At 41.3% G+C, this 17079-nt stretch overlaps 1 protein-coding gene across 2 annotated transcripts in view; it reads left to right on the top strand.

The window, feature by feature from the left end:
- Positions 1–241: 241 nt before the first annotated feature.
- Positions 242–17079, top strand: part of RCAN2 (regulator of calcineurin 2) — an 87784-nt gene continuing 70946 nt past the window's right edge. The window contains exons 1-2 of one of the 2 annotated variants that reach the window (XM_027721493.2): positions 242–511; positions 9059–9285. In XM_027721493.2, the coding sequence (XP_027577294.1) occupies positions 9061–9285 (225 nt within the window). In that variant the 5' untranslated portion in view covers positions 242–511; positions 9059–9060. Of the gene's footprint in view, positions 512–8854; positions 8921–9058; positions 9286–17079 lie in introns of those variants that run through there. The other variant, XM_039387296.1, reaches the window with a different exon arrangement.

Below are 17079 nucleotides of genomic sequence, written 5' to 3' on the forward strand. Positions count from 1 at the left end.
CCCGGCTCACTTGTCCCTGCACATCCCCTGTCCCCTGTCCCGGCTCACTCGTCCCTGCACATCCCCTGTCCCCTGTCCCGGCTCACTCGTCCCTGCACATCCCCTGTCCCGGCTCACTTGTCCCTGCACATCCCCTGTCCCTTATCCCAGTTCACTTGTCCCTGCACATCCCCTGTCCCTTATCCCAGTTCACTTGTCCCTGCACATCCCCTGTCCCTTATCTCAGTTCACTTGTCCCTGCACATCCCCTGTCCCCTGTCCCGGCTCACTTGTCCCTGCACATCCCCTGTCCCCTCACCACCGTCTCCTTTCCCCCAGACCCGTCGCGGAGGCGCGGGACCTGAGGGGCGCGACCAAAGGCACGAAGGAGGCGGGGCCAAGGCGCTCCTCGCATTCCCATTGGCGGCTCCTCCTGCCCGTCCTCCCCCTTGTCCCGGGCGGGCGAGCGGCGCTGTCGGCGCGGCGGGCGCGGGTCCTGTGACAGCGACAGCGCGGAGCGAGCGAGCCGCAGGTAAGGGCAGGGCCGCCGCCGCGGGGGCTCCCTCCTTCTCCAGCGGGGCCAAAGCGCTGCCCCGCCGACCTGCGTTATGCAACCGCCCCGCGGCCGCGCTCACCTCGGGGTCCCTCCACCTTCCCGCGGCTCTCGGCGCGATGCGCGGCGAGCCCGCGGCTGCCCGCGGTCGCCCCCACTTCGGGGCGGTGCGTACCCCGCTGGGATGCGGAGGAGCGGGGTGAGGAGGCAGTGGGAGCGATGGGAAGGGGGTTTGCAGCGGTGCGAACCCGGACCAGGTACTCGGGAGCTTCGAGCTGGAGTACGCTGGGAGCCCGAATCCCTGCGGGAGACTCTGCACGGGCTGCGTTGAACTTGGCTGCGGCATCCAGGGGGGAATGGCTTTCGAGTGAAAGAAGGTTGATTTAAATTAGATATTAGGAGTAAATTCTTTGCTGTGAGGGAGGTCAGGCACTGGCAGAAGTTGCCCAGAGAAGTGGTGGATGCCCCATCCCTGGAAGTCCTCACGACCAGGTTGGACGGGGCTCTAAACAACCTGGTCTAGGTGAAGGGGTCCCTGCCCATGGCAGAGACTTGGAACTGGATGATCTCTAAAGTCCCTTCCAACCCAAACCATTCAGTGATCCCACACCAGTGTCATTTGATTCTTATATAACAGGTAGCTCTCCAAAGTTACTGGTTTGTTCAGGTTTTTTTCCCCACCTCTCCTAGATTATTTTGCTACTCTTTAAAATACTGTGGTCCTTTACTACTTGAGTTTGAAGTTTAATGAAGTTTCTTAAAAATGTATGTTAGGTTTATGCAGCTGAAAGAAATCATACAAACGAGAATTGTAGTTTAAGCAGGGATTGTGCTTTATATCAGCTTCTGTCTTAGGCTTTCAAGTTTTGTCCTTACAAATGGTTTGCTCTTTGTTTAGCTAGTTAGATTGTCTCCTTTGTAGAAAAGGAAAATTCTTTTTCTATGAAAATACATAATTACTGTGAAGAAACTACTGCATTTATTCTTGCAGTAAAACTAAATTATGTGGTTGCAGGTCATTTCTGAACAGATGAAAGTCTGAATACTGTGAGAATATAAAACAATGACTAAAACTGCAAACACATAACAGTAAGCAAGGACAGAAGAAGATCTTCTGTAGATGATTGGCTCTGTTGACTAGTAACTGGTGCCTTTAACAGCAGGAACTGTTCCATCCTCCTTAAAGTTCTGAGTTGTCAGCTAGGTGATCTAGTTTCTGTCCTCTTCCAAATATTGTAGTGTGCATTCAGATTCAGTGGCTTGGTCTGTCATTGTGTTGAAAATGTTTGTCATTGCACTGGTGTCCTTAATGGCTTTTTTAGGTTATAAATTACTGGTGTGTGCCAACAGGAAATCCTTTTAGAGGAAACTTTGGAATTTTATTCCAAGTCATCATGGTGCCTTGAGTCTCTTATAGGAGTTAAAGCACTGTGAACAGCTCCTGCTGCAGGTAGTTCTGACATAGGTGGTTTTTTCCTTTTTTCCCCCCCTTCTAACAGGGAAAGAGAAAGTAGGTTTTGGTAAGAATTGGAGTATGGTTATGAATTTCAGGTTACAAGCTGTTAAACGAGTGTTCCACTGACCCCTGTGTGAGGTGACAGCTCTGGCTGAAGGCCAGCGAAGCTCTAATACCCCTTATAAAACGGGCTTGCTTTAAATAGATTAGCATAGAGGCCAAGTGAAGGTAATCAGGAAGCTTGTTCTGGTTTCTTTGTGTTTGGGGAGTTTTTTTTTTTTTTGTTCTTTGAATACCTTAATGTTGCCATGGTAACTGTGGTGCCCGATTGATCGGGAGCTCAGCTTCTTGACGGTAAGAACAGCACATGAAATCTTCACACCTGGCATTGGTTGCTCCAAAGTATCACCTTCCAGTTGTGGAATGTGACTGGAGTCTTGACTTAGTTGGGCTCACCAGCATCTCCTGGCTTGTTTTCTCCAGGGTTGGAGATGCAGATGCTCAGCAAGCCAATGCCAACTGAGTCCCCTTTGCTGGTCACAGGATACATCCCTGGCGTGGGAGGCACAGCTGAACCTTTGATGCATTGTGCACATCTTGGGCTGCTTGAGCTGGCCAGTCCTGCTTTAGAGGAATAAAACTGAATAGTCCCTTTGGATGTTAAAAGCTTCCAAAAATAGTTACAAAGTCTCAGCTAAATTTAATACGGCTAGAATGTCAATGGAAAGGATTAGAACATTTGGGATTTGCACCAGTTAGCATTTAGAAAAAAAAAAAAATTAAAATCCTTTTCCTCGTATCTGCCACTTTTTTAAGAGGAAAAGTGGAGATTGACACTGACTGTTTTTGTGTGGTGCCAGCCAAAATGGAGCTAAAATGTGAGTGGACACCTGTACTGGTGATTTTAATTCCTGGAAGGGGGATAATCATTGCCCAGGTGGGAGACCAGGGGTGAAGGCTGAGGAGGGAAGGGGAGGGGGTGACTTTAGTCCATATTGCTTTTGAGACTGCAAAGGTTCATTAATACCGTCATGTGAGGTCCTGTTCTGCTCTTTCTAATTAAGTAAAAAGCCTCCATTTAAGTCTATTGGAGCTTTCCACATTAAAGAATTAGCACCATTAAAAATAATGCTCATCTCCAGTGCTCATTGTGCAGAGTGGAATGGAATTTCAGTAGGTTACTGTGTGACCTTCCCTGTTACACTCATTTCTCCTTACAAAGTCTTCAGCGTGGGTCCAGTTGACTTCAGCAGGAGTTGCATCTCTAGGCTGACACTACTGAAACTGGTGACTGCTGTTGTGAAGTCAGTGAATATTTTAAGTAAAGCCTGATTGTTTCAGTAAAATCTTACTCACTGGGTTTGATTTCCCTCTTCTCCCACTCCCCCCCACCTTTGAATTATGGTAAAAATGGCTTTTGAGGGGTTGGGGTTTTTTTGCAGTAGGAGCCAATTCCTATGCTTTTCCTGGACTCTTCTAGAAGAGCAACTGCAACTTGCTTTGGGTTTTTTTTCCCCAGCATTTTCTTAATTCCTGCAGGTTACAGTTTCCAGGTTTGCACTCAGGACTCAATAATACTTGTAGTTTATAGCGATTATATTTAAAGCTTCTATTTGTAACATTTTGTTTGCTTTATTCTATTTTTAGTCATGTTGTTTGTCATGGCAAGCAGTGTTTAATAAAAAAAAAGTAAAGTTTCCTAGTGATTTCAAGAGATATGTGCCTGTTTCTTGATGTCCCTCGGGGACTCTTTTTAAAAACTCTTAAGACAGGAAAATGTTCACCAAGGAAATGCCGTATTAGTTTCCATGAAAACAGTGGATAAATCTTTATGTGCTTGGTGGTATATAAGGCACTGGTCCATTCAGACACTTCATGTACTCATTTTGTTGAATGAAGATAATTTTTTTCTGAAGAGTTTGGCTCTGCAGGGATCTAACTTCATGGGAAGAGGTACATCTATGCCCTTTCAGTTTTACACTATATAAGTGTAATTTTTCAAATAGAAACTTCAGTGAGCTATTGCTGTTTGCCAATGAATATAATTTTCTGCTGGTCTCTGCTAATTTTAATTAGAGGTGTGCTGTGTCTAAAAATAGTGAGGTAACAGCATGAACACAGAGCTCCCACTTGGAATCTCTACAGATCATTTGGACACAGTATCTACAGTGTTGAACTGACACGACCTGATCTGTTCCAGTGGTAAGGGTGTTTGCCTCACGTTTTGAGCTATCCCAAATAAGGAACCCTTGAACACCTGGACCATAGGAGGAGAAATTTGAAATAACTTACATCAGTGTAAAGTGATGTGTAGGGTCTGGAGGGGAAGGGGCTGCATTCTTGCTGCACTCTTGGGGTTCTCTGTTCTGTGTGATGTATTTTCTGACTTGAAACTTCAGGGTCAAAACCTTACACCAAATTCAGAAATAACACAGATAACATTTGGGTGAACTTTAAGCAAAGGGAATAAATGGATGTGGCAAGTGATCAGCATTACCTGGAGGTTACATGAACATGGGCTCAGGCTTGATTATGTCTCAGTATCTCAGACTTCTTAAGGGATCCTGCTACAGAGTTTGCTGGTGTGATCCCAGTTCAGATCTTGGATAATTTAACATCAATATTGGTGCTGGATGATGCCTTGTTGTTACTGTATTATTTTTTTATGATGTTGCCTCTTCTGTTTGAAATTCTCTATGACAGCTTCTGATATCTTAAGTATTTGAAAAATTTCCTGATTTGGGAAGGGAGAAGCAAATGCACAATTCAATTTGAACTCACTGCATTTTAAAAATAAAATAAGTATGGTTTACTCTTACGTGGATGTATTTTTTTTTAATATAAAATTTTTTTAATAGTGGGGGAAGTTAACTTATTTTGTCAGAAGCTGTGGAAAGGAGCTTTAATATAAACAGAAATGTGATCCAGTGATTGTATTACAGTTACATAAAAGATTACTTTTAATTGGGCTTATTTTATATGGAAATCCAGTTGATGGATTATACATGATTTAGGATTAATTGTTTTAAGGGATTTGAAATGTAAATTCTTTTGTTCTAAATTAGTAGAATAATTGGAAAGAAAATATTTTTTTGCCAGAGGACTGCCTGGAGTGGCTAAGTAACTTCAAAGAAGCCACGAAACACTACTCCCAACATAACACCTGAACCTTAAGGTGATTAACAGACATAATAAAGCATACATAGTTATGATTTTTACACACATATATATATATATAAAATATAAAATCTTACCTTTTTCTACATTATAAGTAATATTACATATTAATAATGTCATACTACTTATAATGTGGAAAAAGGTAAGATTTCTGGCTCATGACTGGCTAAGGATAACTTCTGATATGGTGATTTATGAAGTTCATGCAGAGCTGTGGAAACTGGGATTATAATTTCGTGAATGCTTTAAGTAGATTTGTGCTGAAAAGTGCAATCCTGACCTTTGCTGTTGTCTGCCCATTCCCAAACTTGGCCCTGATTTTTCTGGTTGCTACAAATATTTATGCAGTCATGGAGTGACTCAGGTCAGTTACCTACCGAATAGACCTACCTAGTGGATTTAAACCCAGACTTTTTTTCCCTAGACCTGGTCTTTTCTTGTGACTGAATCAGTCTGTGTGGTTGTGCCATGAATCTGAGCAGAAGATGCTTTCTCCACTAGAAAAGGCATCATTGGGCCTTTCCCAGCATAGGGAAGTGACTTGGAAGTCGCTTGGCTTGGAAGTGAGCAGCCCAAGGTGTGTGACAGATGATGTTGCATCTTTTGGCAGAAGTGCTAGTTTGTCCAGTCAGAGTCTGAATTTACAGCCCTAGGGTTTAAAGTGTGACAACACTTGTTGATTCAGGTATGTTTGTCCCCTCTGATTATCATTGAGCTCAGGCTCATAGGCAGTTTATTTCTCTTGGGGAACATAAATGTATTTTATTAGTGAGATTTCCCTCACTAGTGGTGCTGGGCTTAATATTGTGCAGTACATGGCCCTTGTATAAGACAAAGTAAACTTTCTGAAACAATTGTTATTTCATACAGATGTCCTTAACTGTGCAGGTCCCATCATAAATTGGGCAGAGGATATAATAACCAGTTGATTATTATATAAGTTGACTTGCTAGTGGAGGGAACACTCTGGGTGTATCTGAAGTGTAGAAAAGGCATGTGCAGGTATACACACCTACCTACAAGGTGGAAAAGAGATGGTTAAAAGATGTGTGACAGTGACTTTCTTAAAAAGACTTGTCCAATACCAAAGCCCTACCAGACAAATCTGTCTCGATAATTGGCTGAAAAAAGAAACAGGCTTTTCCTGTTCAACAGCTCTAGCTGAGCAAAACTGCTGACATAATGTGATGTAAGTATTTACTAACTTCTAATCTTGGCTGCTGTAATGTGTGCTAATTTTGTTACTGGTTAAAAACTTGAGCTTCATGGTTGTAACTTAAAATCCTGTTCTGTTTTGTTGGTTGTCATAGTGGTTTTGCTGACTTCCTAGCTTGAAAGCTTTCCTGTCTAGTACTTTCCAGGAGAGGAAAAATATGGCTCTTCCAGGAGGGAAAAATAAACAACTCTTTAGTGAGGAAACTTATAGACTTTTCTGACGTCTGTTAATAGACTAAGATTGTTTACTTCTCTGCACACCCTAATAGCTTTGTTGTGCATTGGGAAAGGAGGTATGAAACTTGTTAGCTGCCATGAAGTTAGCTTTAGCGTTCATAATCCAAATTCCTACAAGTTTTGAGTGTCAGCCTGTGTGACTATCAAATAGTCAGTACCTTCCCCGACTGCAAGTCGTTTGCCTGTTGTGAATGAAATGCTTCATCCAGACTGACAGAAGCCTGCTCTGCCATGTAAATTATGTTTTGTAACACACTGGGTTTGAGGTTTATTTTCATAAACCTAATGACACAGGCTAGACGTCATGACAAACACACTTAGAGATGGTTATTCTTGAAGGAGATGATCTGTTACTGCTTTTTGGTAGAGAAAGTATTACATTCTGAAGTGAAATTTCTCGCTGCTGTGAGGATTTCTTTATAGTACTTGCCTGGATATGTTTACCCTGAAATGTACAGTAGTACTAGGCTTAAGAGAGTTGGTTTAAATACCAGAGGCAATGTTGTGTCATACTGAACCATCTCCTCTGTCATTTGTTTGGGCTTGTTTTTTTTCAGTTAGAATTAAGTTCCTAGACTGAGATTAGCTGGAGATAGTTGTGCTAATATCGGACTGACCTGATGAAAAAAAATAGCATGTATTTGATAGCTGCAAAACCTGTCCTCAGGTTAACACAGTAAAAAGAGCTGACGGTCCTGATGCTTTCATACTACACCTGCTTCCTACACAGCTTCCAACCAAGCATCCTTGTTTGGTTTAACCCCCTCCTTCATAATTTACATGCATAGAGTCCAGAACTAGAAAACAATTCTGGTCTTAGCTGTGTAATATACTTTACTACCTGGAGAAGGAGGACAGCTAAGATCCTGTGACCTACCAGCTCTCTGCACATCACTGTGTGCACTATGAGTGGTGTTGCTGTCCAGCAGAGACCTCTGGACGAGTCCTGAATTACCCTGGTGTGACCTTGTGGCTTGGGCTGGATGACCTCTGCATCCCCCTTCCAGCCTTAGTGATTCTGACTAATACTGGCTAATAAATCTGTCTCTCACGTGATTTGGGAGCGTGGTAAGTGTGGACTCTGCTCCAAACTGATACTTTTAAGCATGACTTCAACTTGGTTTCTTGAGAACTTCTGTCATTAGCTCTGAGACTTCAGCAATAACAATTACTGATATTTCCATAACCTTATGTTATGGAATGATGTGCTCTGTCATCAGCCAAATATAATTTCAGAGCAGCAGCAGAGCAGGGGTTATATGAAAGACACAGGCATAGCAAATTAGCTCCATAATTTAGCTTTACTTTGCTGAGATTAAATGTAATAAGCCCATAGGGTTTAATTTTGGACACTAGTTCTATATAGTGTGTTTGAGTTAATATTTACAGCTATTTATAGAGAATAGCAAGTATGCAAGAGAGCAAGGGCAAATCTGAAACAGATGAGCACTCTGCCTTTATGTAACTAACTCCTTGTGTTATGACAAAAAAAAAGGCAGCTAATGATTGCATATTGTTATTGAAAGAAACAAATATAAGGGAATTAATTATTATCCAGTAAGCTTCTAGTCAGTTAAATGGAGCTCTATAGTGGAATTTGATGTCAAATACACGGGTACTAAGGACTGCTAAATACCTGATTTAATACTTATTAACATACTGATAATTAATTGGACCTTGACTTATTCCCCTTGGCTGGTATGTTACTTCTGTGTGTCTTAAAATTACCTTTCTATTCTGATGCATTTGGGGTAAAGGTTCCAAAAGTCAACAAGACTTTTCTGAAAGTGCTGAGAATCATCTTAAGTCTGTGCACCCCTTAACTTTATTTGCTTCCTAATCTGATTAAGATGGGCATGGGCTAATGAGCATGGAAAAACAAGGTATGTTCTGTATTGAAACTGTAGAAAAAATTGGCTTTATTCTTTTTAATAGAGATGTGTCTTAGTTATATTGCTTTTCAATGATTCTGTTTTCATGCTGTTTTCCAACAGGGTCTTTTTTTTTTTTTCCTGTGAGTTGATGCCTGGTATAATTTTCAAAGTTATTTTCATTTTCTTCTTGCTCAGTGCATTACACTTCCAAAGCTGGCTGCAAGCTCAAAAGCACCAGCCTGCCTTACCAGTAACAAACATGGCACTCCTAAACCCAAATACAACATAGTATTTCCTTTGAAGGTAAAGTCTCGCTTCTTATTGTGTCCAACAGCTTGTGCTGATATGTTCAGGTCTTTCCTGTGCTAAAAAATGAAGCTAAAGCCAAGTCCCTTGGTGAGATTGGTCTTCAATGAACCTGTGTCAGAGGTCAGTTGTTGCCTTAAAATAGCGTGAAATTTACTTTCTACAAATGAAGCCCCCAAACTAAGAATCTCTGCGTTAACTTGTGGATGTGGAATGTTTGAAAATGTAGTGTAACTGTGTGTCACTTCTCCATGCTGCCAGGGATGAGGGGAGACTCCTACTTCTTTGGAATGCGAGGCCTGGGTCACTATGGCTGCATCCCGGAGGATGGAGGACAGTTCTTACTCTACTCTATAAATGGAGACAACAGCTTGAAGAGATGTTTTGCAGAGGAAGATTTTCATGAAATAATTGATTTCAACGATCTCCCAAATTCCCTCTTTGCCTGCAACGTTCACCAGTCCGTGTTTGAAGACGAGGACAGTAAGGTACTGTGCCAGTTTCCATGTTTTCTGTGCAAGAGAAACCTATGCTTTATATTTGTTTATTGCAGTCAGGGAAACAGTTTAATGGGTCTTGTGCGAAGAAACTCGATCGTAAATATGACTTCTTTCTATGGTGACAACGCCACTCTGCCATGATGTTTGTTTCAAGAGCTTAAAAGCCTTTTTGTCAGCTGAGGTCAACAAAAATGTTTTTCTTTTGTTCAGATTTGCAGAATATTGCAATGCAGGTTCATGTGTTCATGGCAGCTGCAGCGATGGTGGTGATGGCAGAGTTAAACATGTGATGGTTGCTCCCCTTGCTGATCACGTACCACTGTGATGGGAGGCTGCCTTTCTGTATTTATCATAGAGTCAGAAAATTGTTTGGGTTGGAAAAGAGCTCTAAGATCATTGAGTCCAACCATTCTCCCAGCATTGCCAAGTCCACCACTTAACCATGTCCCCAGATGCCACATCCACACATCTTTTAAATACCCTCAGGGATGGTGACTCAACCTCTTCCCTGGACAGCCTGTTCCAATGCCTGGTGACCCTTTCAGTGAAGAAATTTTTCCTAATATCCAGTCTAAACCTCCCCTGGCATGCCTTGAGACCATTTTCTCATGTCTTATCAATTGCTAATTTGGAGAAGAGACCAGCACTCACCTCACTACAACCTCCTCTCACATAGTTGTTGAGAGACAGATAAGGTCTGAAGTATTTTGAGTTATCTGTAATACTGTGTTCTCTCTATCATTCATTTTAGATTTTCCAGATAAAAAAGAGAAACTTTATGGAAATATTTTTAACTTTGCAATTAATCTCAAACAGAATGTTGAGAACAACGTGCTCTTAAAATAATAATTAAAAAAAAACCCAACTTGTGTAGGAAGCATTCAGTTCCTGTTTCTTAGTCTAGTGTTCTTCCTGACTGAGACTTCAGGAATATAAAACTAATAGCTTGGGGCTTTGTTGTCTGATGAAATGAGTCTGAGCTAATTGTTATGGGCACATCTGAGACTACATGAGCATCCTGTTATGAATTTTCAATTCAGAAACAAGCTGGCAGTGGTACAGTGGGTTTTGGCTGGAACTGTCTGACATATCCAGATAAAACTACAAATTCACTGGGACCAGAGCTTGCCAGGATGGACAAGCTCTTTAGTGGTGAAATTGCCAGATGAAAGAGAAATAAAACTTCTAAGGATACAGGCTTCCTGTTAAAGGTACCAAAAGTGGTGTCTGTAGAGGTTGTACAAGTGGGATTGTTTGGGTTTAATTTTTTTATGCATCTTTGTCTTCCGTAATGATGTCTTGTGTATGGCTGAGTAATATAGATTAAAAGAATGTAAAGGTTCATACCACAGCACTAAGCAAAATATTCATATTTATATATATAAAAATCCCACACTCTAAATTACAATTTTGGAAAATAGTGCCCTATTGTATGTAAGACTTCTTGCTAATAAGCATCTTGAATTTATGTTCTGCCATTTTGCAGAATTTTCTAACCAGCTGTTAATGAGTTGAAGGGATCTGAAAGTCCACTTTTAAAGGACAGAAGCCTGCCTAGAACTAGAGAATCTCTCTTCATCCTGCAGAGATTCTATCCCCACTTGCTCCTGAGCTTTCCCTTTTGAGAGCTGCATTCTGGTATTTAGCTGATGGCTTAGTTAGGAAATGGAATGGGTGATTATGTAAGTATGTGGGATAGCAATCCCTAAAGACTTGCAGGACTTAAGGATGTGTCTTAAGAATAGCAGCTGGTTTGTGGAGGTGGATATTCTAAGCCACGTGCAGGTCTGTAAACTGTGGATGCCATGGATTGAACAGCTCTGTTTGCAGGTAAGTAGTTACTCCTGTAAGTCTATATTTATGGAGATGGGATTACCTTCAGATTTCTCATTAAATTCAACAACCTGGGGAGTTGATTATGGTTTTATTATTCCTGTAGAACATGTACTTGTGTTCCCAGTTGATTAATACCCATAATCCTTTCTATTAATAACTGTTGCTGCAAGATAAGAGCACACGTGAATTCAATATAAAATATTGTAAAGTTACTAAGCAAAACTTTAAAATCTCACACCATCATAATAAATGCTGCTAACAATCATATCTTTAATTATATTTGATCCAAAGTATGTGTAAAGGTACACTAAACTTGTTAAAATTATATACTACAGTAATGGTTACATCTACAGTCATTTCATTGTGTTGTTCATTCTACAGAAAGTAAAGTTTTTTGTAAGGTGTCTTTGACTTTTACTCCTGGCCTTCACTTTTCAGAAGACAGCGAAAGTCTAATTGGTTTGAAAGTTACAACTTAGCTATTAAATAAAGCTGGAGAAACCTGTCTTTGAAAATGGTTGATTTGGTGTATGAACTTCCTACATAAATAATATTCAAATATATAAAGTTCTGAGTGGCTTTAACATGCAACAGTCTTAATGTAGAGAATTTACACTCAGTTTTTTAAATTACATTACCTGAAGTGTTTAAGAAGCCTGAACCATCAAGTCCAAACTTCTAACACAAATATCTAAGCAATATACTGAATAAATATAGGTTTTAAAAGCAAAGGGCTTAAATATTTTTTGTTTTAATTTGAAGGCGTGTAACTCCTTTGTATCAGATATAGAGTAAATTCCAGTTTGTGCCAGAGTAAGGACTTCCTGCAACCCAGAGGGAACACTTGGCTGCCAGTACACCTGTGCTGTGGATAATCAGATTTACTTTGCCTCTTCTTACCGAGTCCTGTGTCAGAAATACCCTTTCACACCAGTATTGTGACTCTGCAATCCCTCTTAGAAGGGATTCTGTGCTGCCTGTCAAAAGCAATGATGGCACCTGTAGGGAACCTGAGTTTTGACCACGGTTTTCTGAAGATGAGGAATTCTTGCAGCTGAAGTGCAGGCAAAGACGCTGGGTCAGACCAGGTTTGTTTTTAATCCTGGCTGGCACCCTGAGGTCTCACCAGAGTGAGTCTGAAGAGTTGTGGGACCTGAGATGTGGAGATGAATGCCATCAGGCTGCAAGGAAGCTGCTCAGAAGTCACTGCCCTTATCACTGAAGAAAGGGGGAATATAAATTAATAGTACCTACATGTATCTGATTGTGTTACAGTAACAACATATGGTCAAAAATGTTTCCCTACCTTCCAGGCCTGTGTTTTTGGAAAGAAATTTGTACTTAGGTAGGAGGGTGCCCCAGATAACTGGGTTGATAACATGGGCATTTAAGGATTTGTGCAGGATGGCTTAGCAGCTTCACTGCCATAACAGCCTTCTACTACTGAGGGGAGGTGGCTTTGCTTATCTCCACTCCCATCATGGACAACCTACTCCTTTCTACAGAAAATGAAATTGTACCTTCTTTATAGTGTGTGAGAAAATATGGGGATTTTTAGTTTCTAAAAACCAGCAAAGGTGTGGAGAAGATTATCTAACAGGATAATCTGTTGCTAATCTGGGATCAAATTCGTCCCCGTCACTGGCCTGTGTTCTGATCATTTGTTTTGGCATAAATCTGTTAGTGGTAGGGGCAGATAACTTTGGGTTTTGGAGTATACAGGACTGGGTTGGGTCATGGAAGTCTTATTGTAAAGAAGCTAAAAATAAAATTACTTCTAAACCCTGGGATTTGTCGCATCTCTTGGAAAAACTGAGGGGACTGCTTACGTGGGCAAGATAGGGCAAAACTGAGACTTATTTTTGGCTGATAGTGTGACTGAATGGGAGGTGCAGCTCCTTTTAGCTTTCCTGATAAAGCAATTGTGTTGGTGAGCCAAAGGGCATGCCTCTTAATAACTCCTAAGGGTGTGTTTCAGCAGTTAATTGCTACCCATAGCCCTTAAACTTTCTTCGTAGTAAACCTTTTGTTGTGCTTTTGTTGTGCATATATCACTGTTTTGTAAAGCCATCCTTTCTCTTCTGCGACTCGAGCTTCCTTCAGGCTGAGACTGGTAAACACACTGTCAAAGTGAAGCATCTTTGTCTCCTAAGATAGTTTCTTTAGATGCTGTAGCGCCTCGGGAGGTGCTTAAGCAAAGCTGTCATTATTAGAATATGCTTACGTGAGGGAAGGATGTGTTTCCTAAAGCTGTTTACAGGCTGTATACTCCCTTTTTATCCCATTCTTTTGGCTCAAATTGGAAGGAGCACCGGTTAAGCTTGATAGTTTTATTTTGCATAAAGAATGATTCATCAGTTTCTGAACATTTTAGTCATAGTGAAGCTGCCTAGGCAATGATAGCAAAGTCCATTAAGTGCCTTTTCTTGCCAATGTAATTTAAACCAATAGGAGATATTACTATTATTTCTGCGTGAAAAAAATACAGTGATAAACACATGTCCAGTTCTGGATTTCCCAGTCCAAGGAAGACATGGACTTACTGGGGAGAGGCCACTGAGAGGAAGGGACTGGACCTGTCTGCTGTGAAGAAAGGCCAAGAAAGCTGTGCCTGCTGAGCTGGAGACCGGAAAGCTCAGGTGGATCTTACCAGTGTGTACGATGACCTGAAGACAGGGTGCAAAGAAGGCTGATTCAGGCTCTTTTCAGTGGTGTCAAGTGCCAGGACCAGAGGCCACGGGCATCAGCTAAAAGACAGAAGATTCTGTTCCTGCTGAATATCAGGAAACACTTTTTTGCCATGACAGTCACTGAGCACTGGCAGGGGGTGCCCAGAGAGGTGGTGCAGTCTGTCTGTCTCTCCACGGAGATATTCCAAAGCTGTCTGGACATGGTCCTAAGGCATGTGGAGTCTAAATCTCCCTGCTTGAGCCAGGGGGATGTATTGATCTCCAGAGGTCCTTTCCAACCTCCACCAGTCTGATTCATTGAACATTTGCTGAAGTGTATCCTAATTCTTCTGATGAAGAGTCAGTGTGTGAAGGCAAGACTGGGAATGGAGGTGATTAAAAATGCACTTCCTGAACTGTGAGCTTAATAGAGGCAGGGTGGGGAAGGAAGGAGAAAAGTCAAACTAACAAATCAATGGAAAAGATAATCCTACTTTAATAGAAGGACTTTACTATGAAAACAGTTACTATTTTCATGAGGGATTCTTTCACATTACAACTTTATTTACATATATTGGATGACTGGTTGCTCTTACTGCATAAGCCTTGTTAGGCTTCCTTTAACTTTTTTTTTTTAAAGATGTGTTATTTAACTTGGACCTTGAAAAATATTTAAGGCTACCTCAGGTGAGTGCTGGAATATTTGTCCAAGGGTGATGCTTTAAGAGAGCTTTGTAGCTTTGCATGGAAAGGCTTTTTTCCTTTATACTTGCATTCAGTTTTTTCAACAAAGCACATCTTCATGCAGCTATTTTTATTTTTAAGGTGCAGTAAAAGGCACTGGACTGCTCAGTGGTCTGCTGTGTTGTCTTTAACTTTTATATGCTAATCCTGGAACTGAAACTTTCTGCTGATGCTTTGACTCTGAAGCAGATAATTGAGAAGTGTCTGTTCAGTGCTCCTTTTAAACAAAGTGGAGCCAGTGTGTCTGCTGCCATGTGTGAAATGTTTCTTTGGTTCCCTTTTCCTACAGGCTAATTCAAGAAGATTCTCTGGGAGGCTCTAGACAGGCTTTGTGTCTGCAGGGGGAAGATCTGTTCCTTTTGACTTCAGTTTTAAGCATCTAGATTGTGAAGTCAGAATCTCTCTGGTCATATTACATCACAAAAGCCTCTAGGTGTTGAGTAATCATTATATTTAAAGGGTGGCACACTTCTTTTTGGTCTAATATTAGTGTTCAAGCCTGGACTCAGTGGAAGGTCACCCTAGCAAAGATGAAGTCACGCTCCAAGGCTAGAAAGGAATGCAATCTTCATTCTGCCTTCCTGGTACACTTGCTGTTGCTTTGTTTTACTTTCAGTTTTTCTACCTTTTAAGGTTGTTGGTGGTTGATATGATAACATTATCAGAAACTGCCACTTGCAGCAGACTGTGCCTCGTGCTGTGGAATCTCTACCTGCTTTGCTTTGTCCTGCTTTATAAATGGGATGAATGTTATTCCCTGGCATTCTGGAAAAATGGAAGTGTTTCTTTACTGTATGCTGTCTATGCATCTAATAAAATGAAAATACAGAGAGCTTGCAAAGAAAAGCTGCAGGAGCAGTGTCCTTCATGAATCATATCTGCCCTCTGGGAATCCTATTTTGCACTCTTCCCTGGGTGGTGGTTTGCAGACAGCTAAGTAGTGCTTTTTTTGTATGATCATGGAAGCACTAAAATAAAGCTATAGGAGGCTGATCTTGCTCTAAGAAGTACGCAGTGTAAAGTTCTTTTTCCATTGCATTATTTTTTTTTCTGTAACAAATTTCAAATATTTTTCCTACAAACCATCTAAATGCAATACAGTATTTTGTTTGAAAGCAGCTGTGACCTTCCATGCTCAGCATTTGATACCCCATCTGATTGCTGGAGTGATAATCCTGACTTTTCAGCCTCATTATATAAATTCTCTCTACAACTGAAAAGAGCTGTTGATATTTAGCATTAAAATGGCCTTAAACTGAATAAGGGTAGATCGAGATTAGATAATAAGAAGAAATTCTTTACTGTAAGGGTGGTGGGGCCCTGGCACAGGTTGCCCAGAGAAGCTGTGGATGCCCCATCCCTGGAAGTGTTCAAGGTCAGGTTGGATGGGGCTCTCAGCAACCTAGGATAGTGGAAGGTGTCCCTGCCCATGGCAGTTGGAACTAGATGATCTTTGAGGTCCCTTCCAATCCAAACCATTCTATGACTCTATATTTGTCATTCATAAACCTCCTTTACTTTATTTCCCATGGTACAGCTACTAGACCTTGTCAGTCAGCTCTGTATTGGCACCTGGAATAGGATGTAATGTAGCAGCTCTTCTGTGGGTGGGGCTGTTGTTCCTGTGTTTTACTCGCAGGTCAGGTGTGAGTTATGTTGAGGAGCTCAGATAAGAAAAGCAGTAACTTCATAAAGTTGAACATACTGTAGGATATGAACTATCTTAACATGACTGGCAGTAAGATCCCTAAAGCATCTGAGTGTCTGGAGCTCCGTAGGTCTCAAACCACGGAGTGAGGTGCTGAGGTTTCGCTGGAGAAAGGGCAGTAGGGAAATTAACCTTCATTGACATTTGGGATCTATTGAGTATTCATTCTGGTTTGGAGGAAGAAAATGAACTAATTTTGATTGGTGCAGTTTGCATATTCAGAATTTTAATGCATATTTATGAGGAGTTTATTAAAGGTTGCTCTCGTAGCTGTTAACAAGACAACTTGCATTTATGAATGTATATAGGGTCTGATGGCAATTTTCTCTGAGGTGATCTGCTGAATTTCTAAAGGAGCTGTAAGGAGTTGTTAGTCTAGTTTAGGCATTCCTTCCAGCTTCTCTTTTGGGTGGTCCTGGCTGTTACTGAAAGGCTTCAGCATTTCTGCCGTCTTTCTGGAAAGATGCATAAGCCATCCCATGAAAGTAGAAGGTACAGCTGGCCACAGTTATCCTGCTGGCATCCAGGAACTACCAAACTCCAAATATTCCTCAATTAAATCAGTGTTCAATTCCTGCTCTGAAAATGTGTTGGTCTTTTTTTTTTGTTGTCATTTTCTTTTTAAACAGCAAAACCCCCTCAACCAACCAAAAAGTAATGAGTATTTCTGGGCCTGAAAGGCCACTGCCTGTAATGTGGATACTGTCTTCTAATTTATACAGTACTTGATGTTATTTTCCCATCCATGCTCAGGGTGCTTGGTAGCACAAATGCCCTTGTTTTGGTGGAAGAACGTGCCTGGCAAAAGGCCAACTGTGTTAAAGG

This window comes from Pipra filicauda, unplaced genomic scaffold (genome assembly GCF_003945595.2).
Source record: "Pipra filicauda isolate LSUMZ 115617 unplaced genomic scaffold, ASM394559v2 scaffold54_size4384275_pilon, whole genome shotgun sequence".
Classification (NCBI taxonomy): Eukaryota; Metazoa; Chordata; class Aves; order Passeriformes; family Pipridae; genus Pipra; species Pipra filicauda.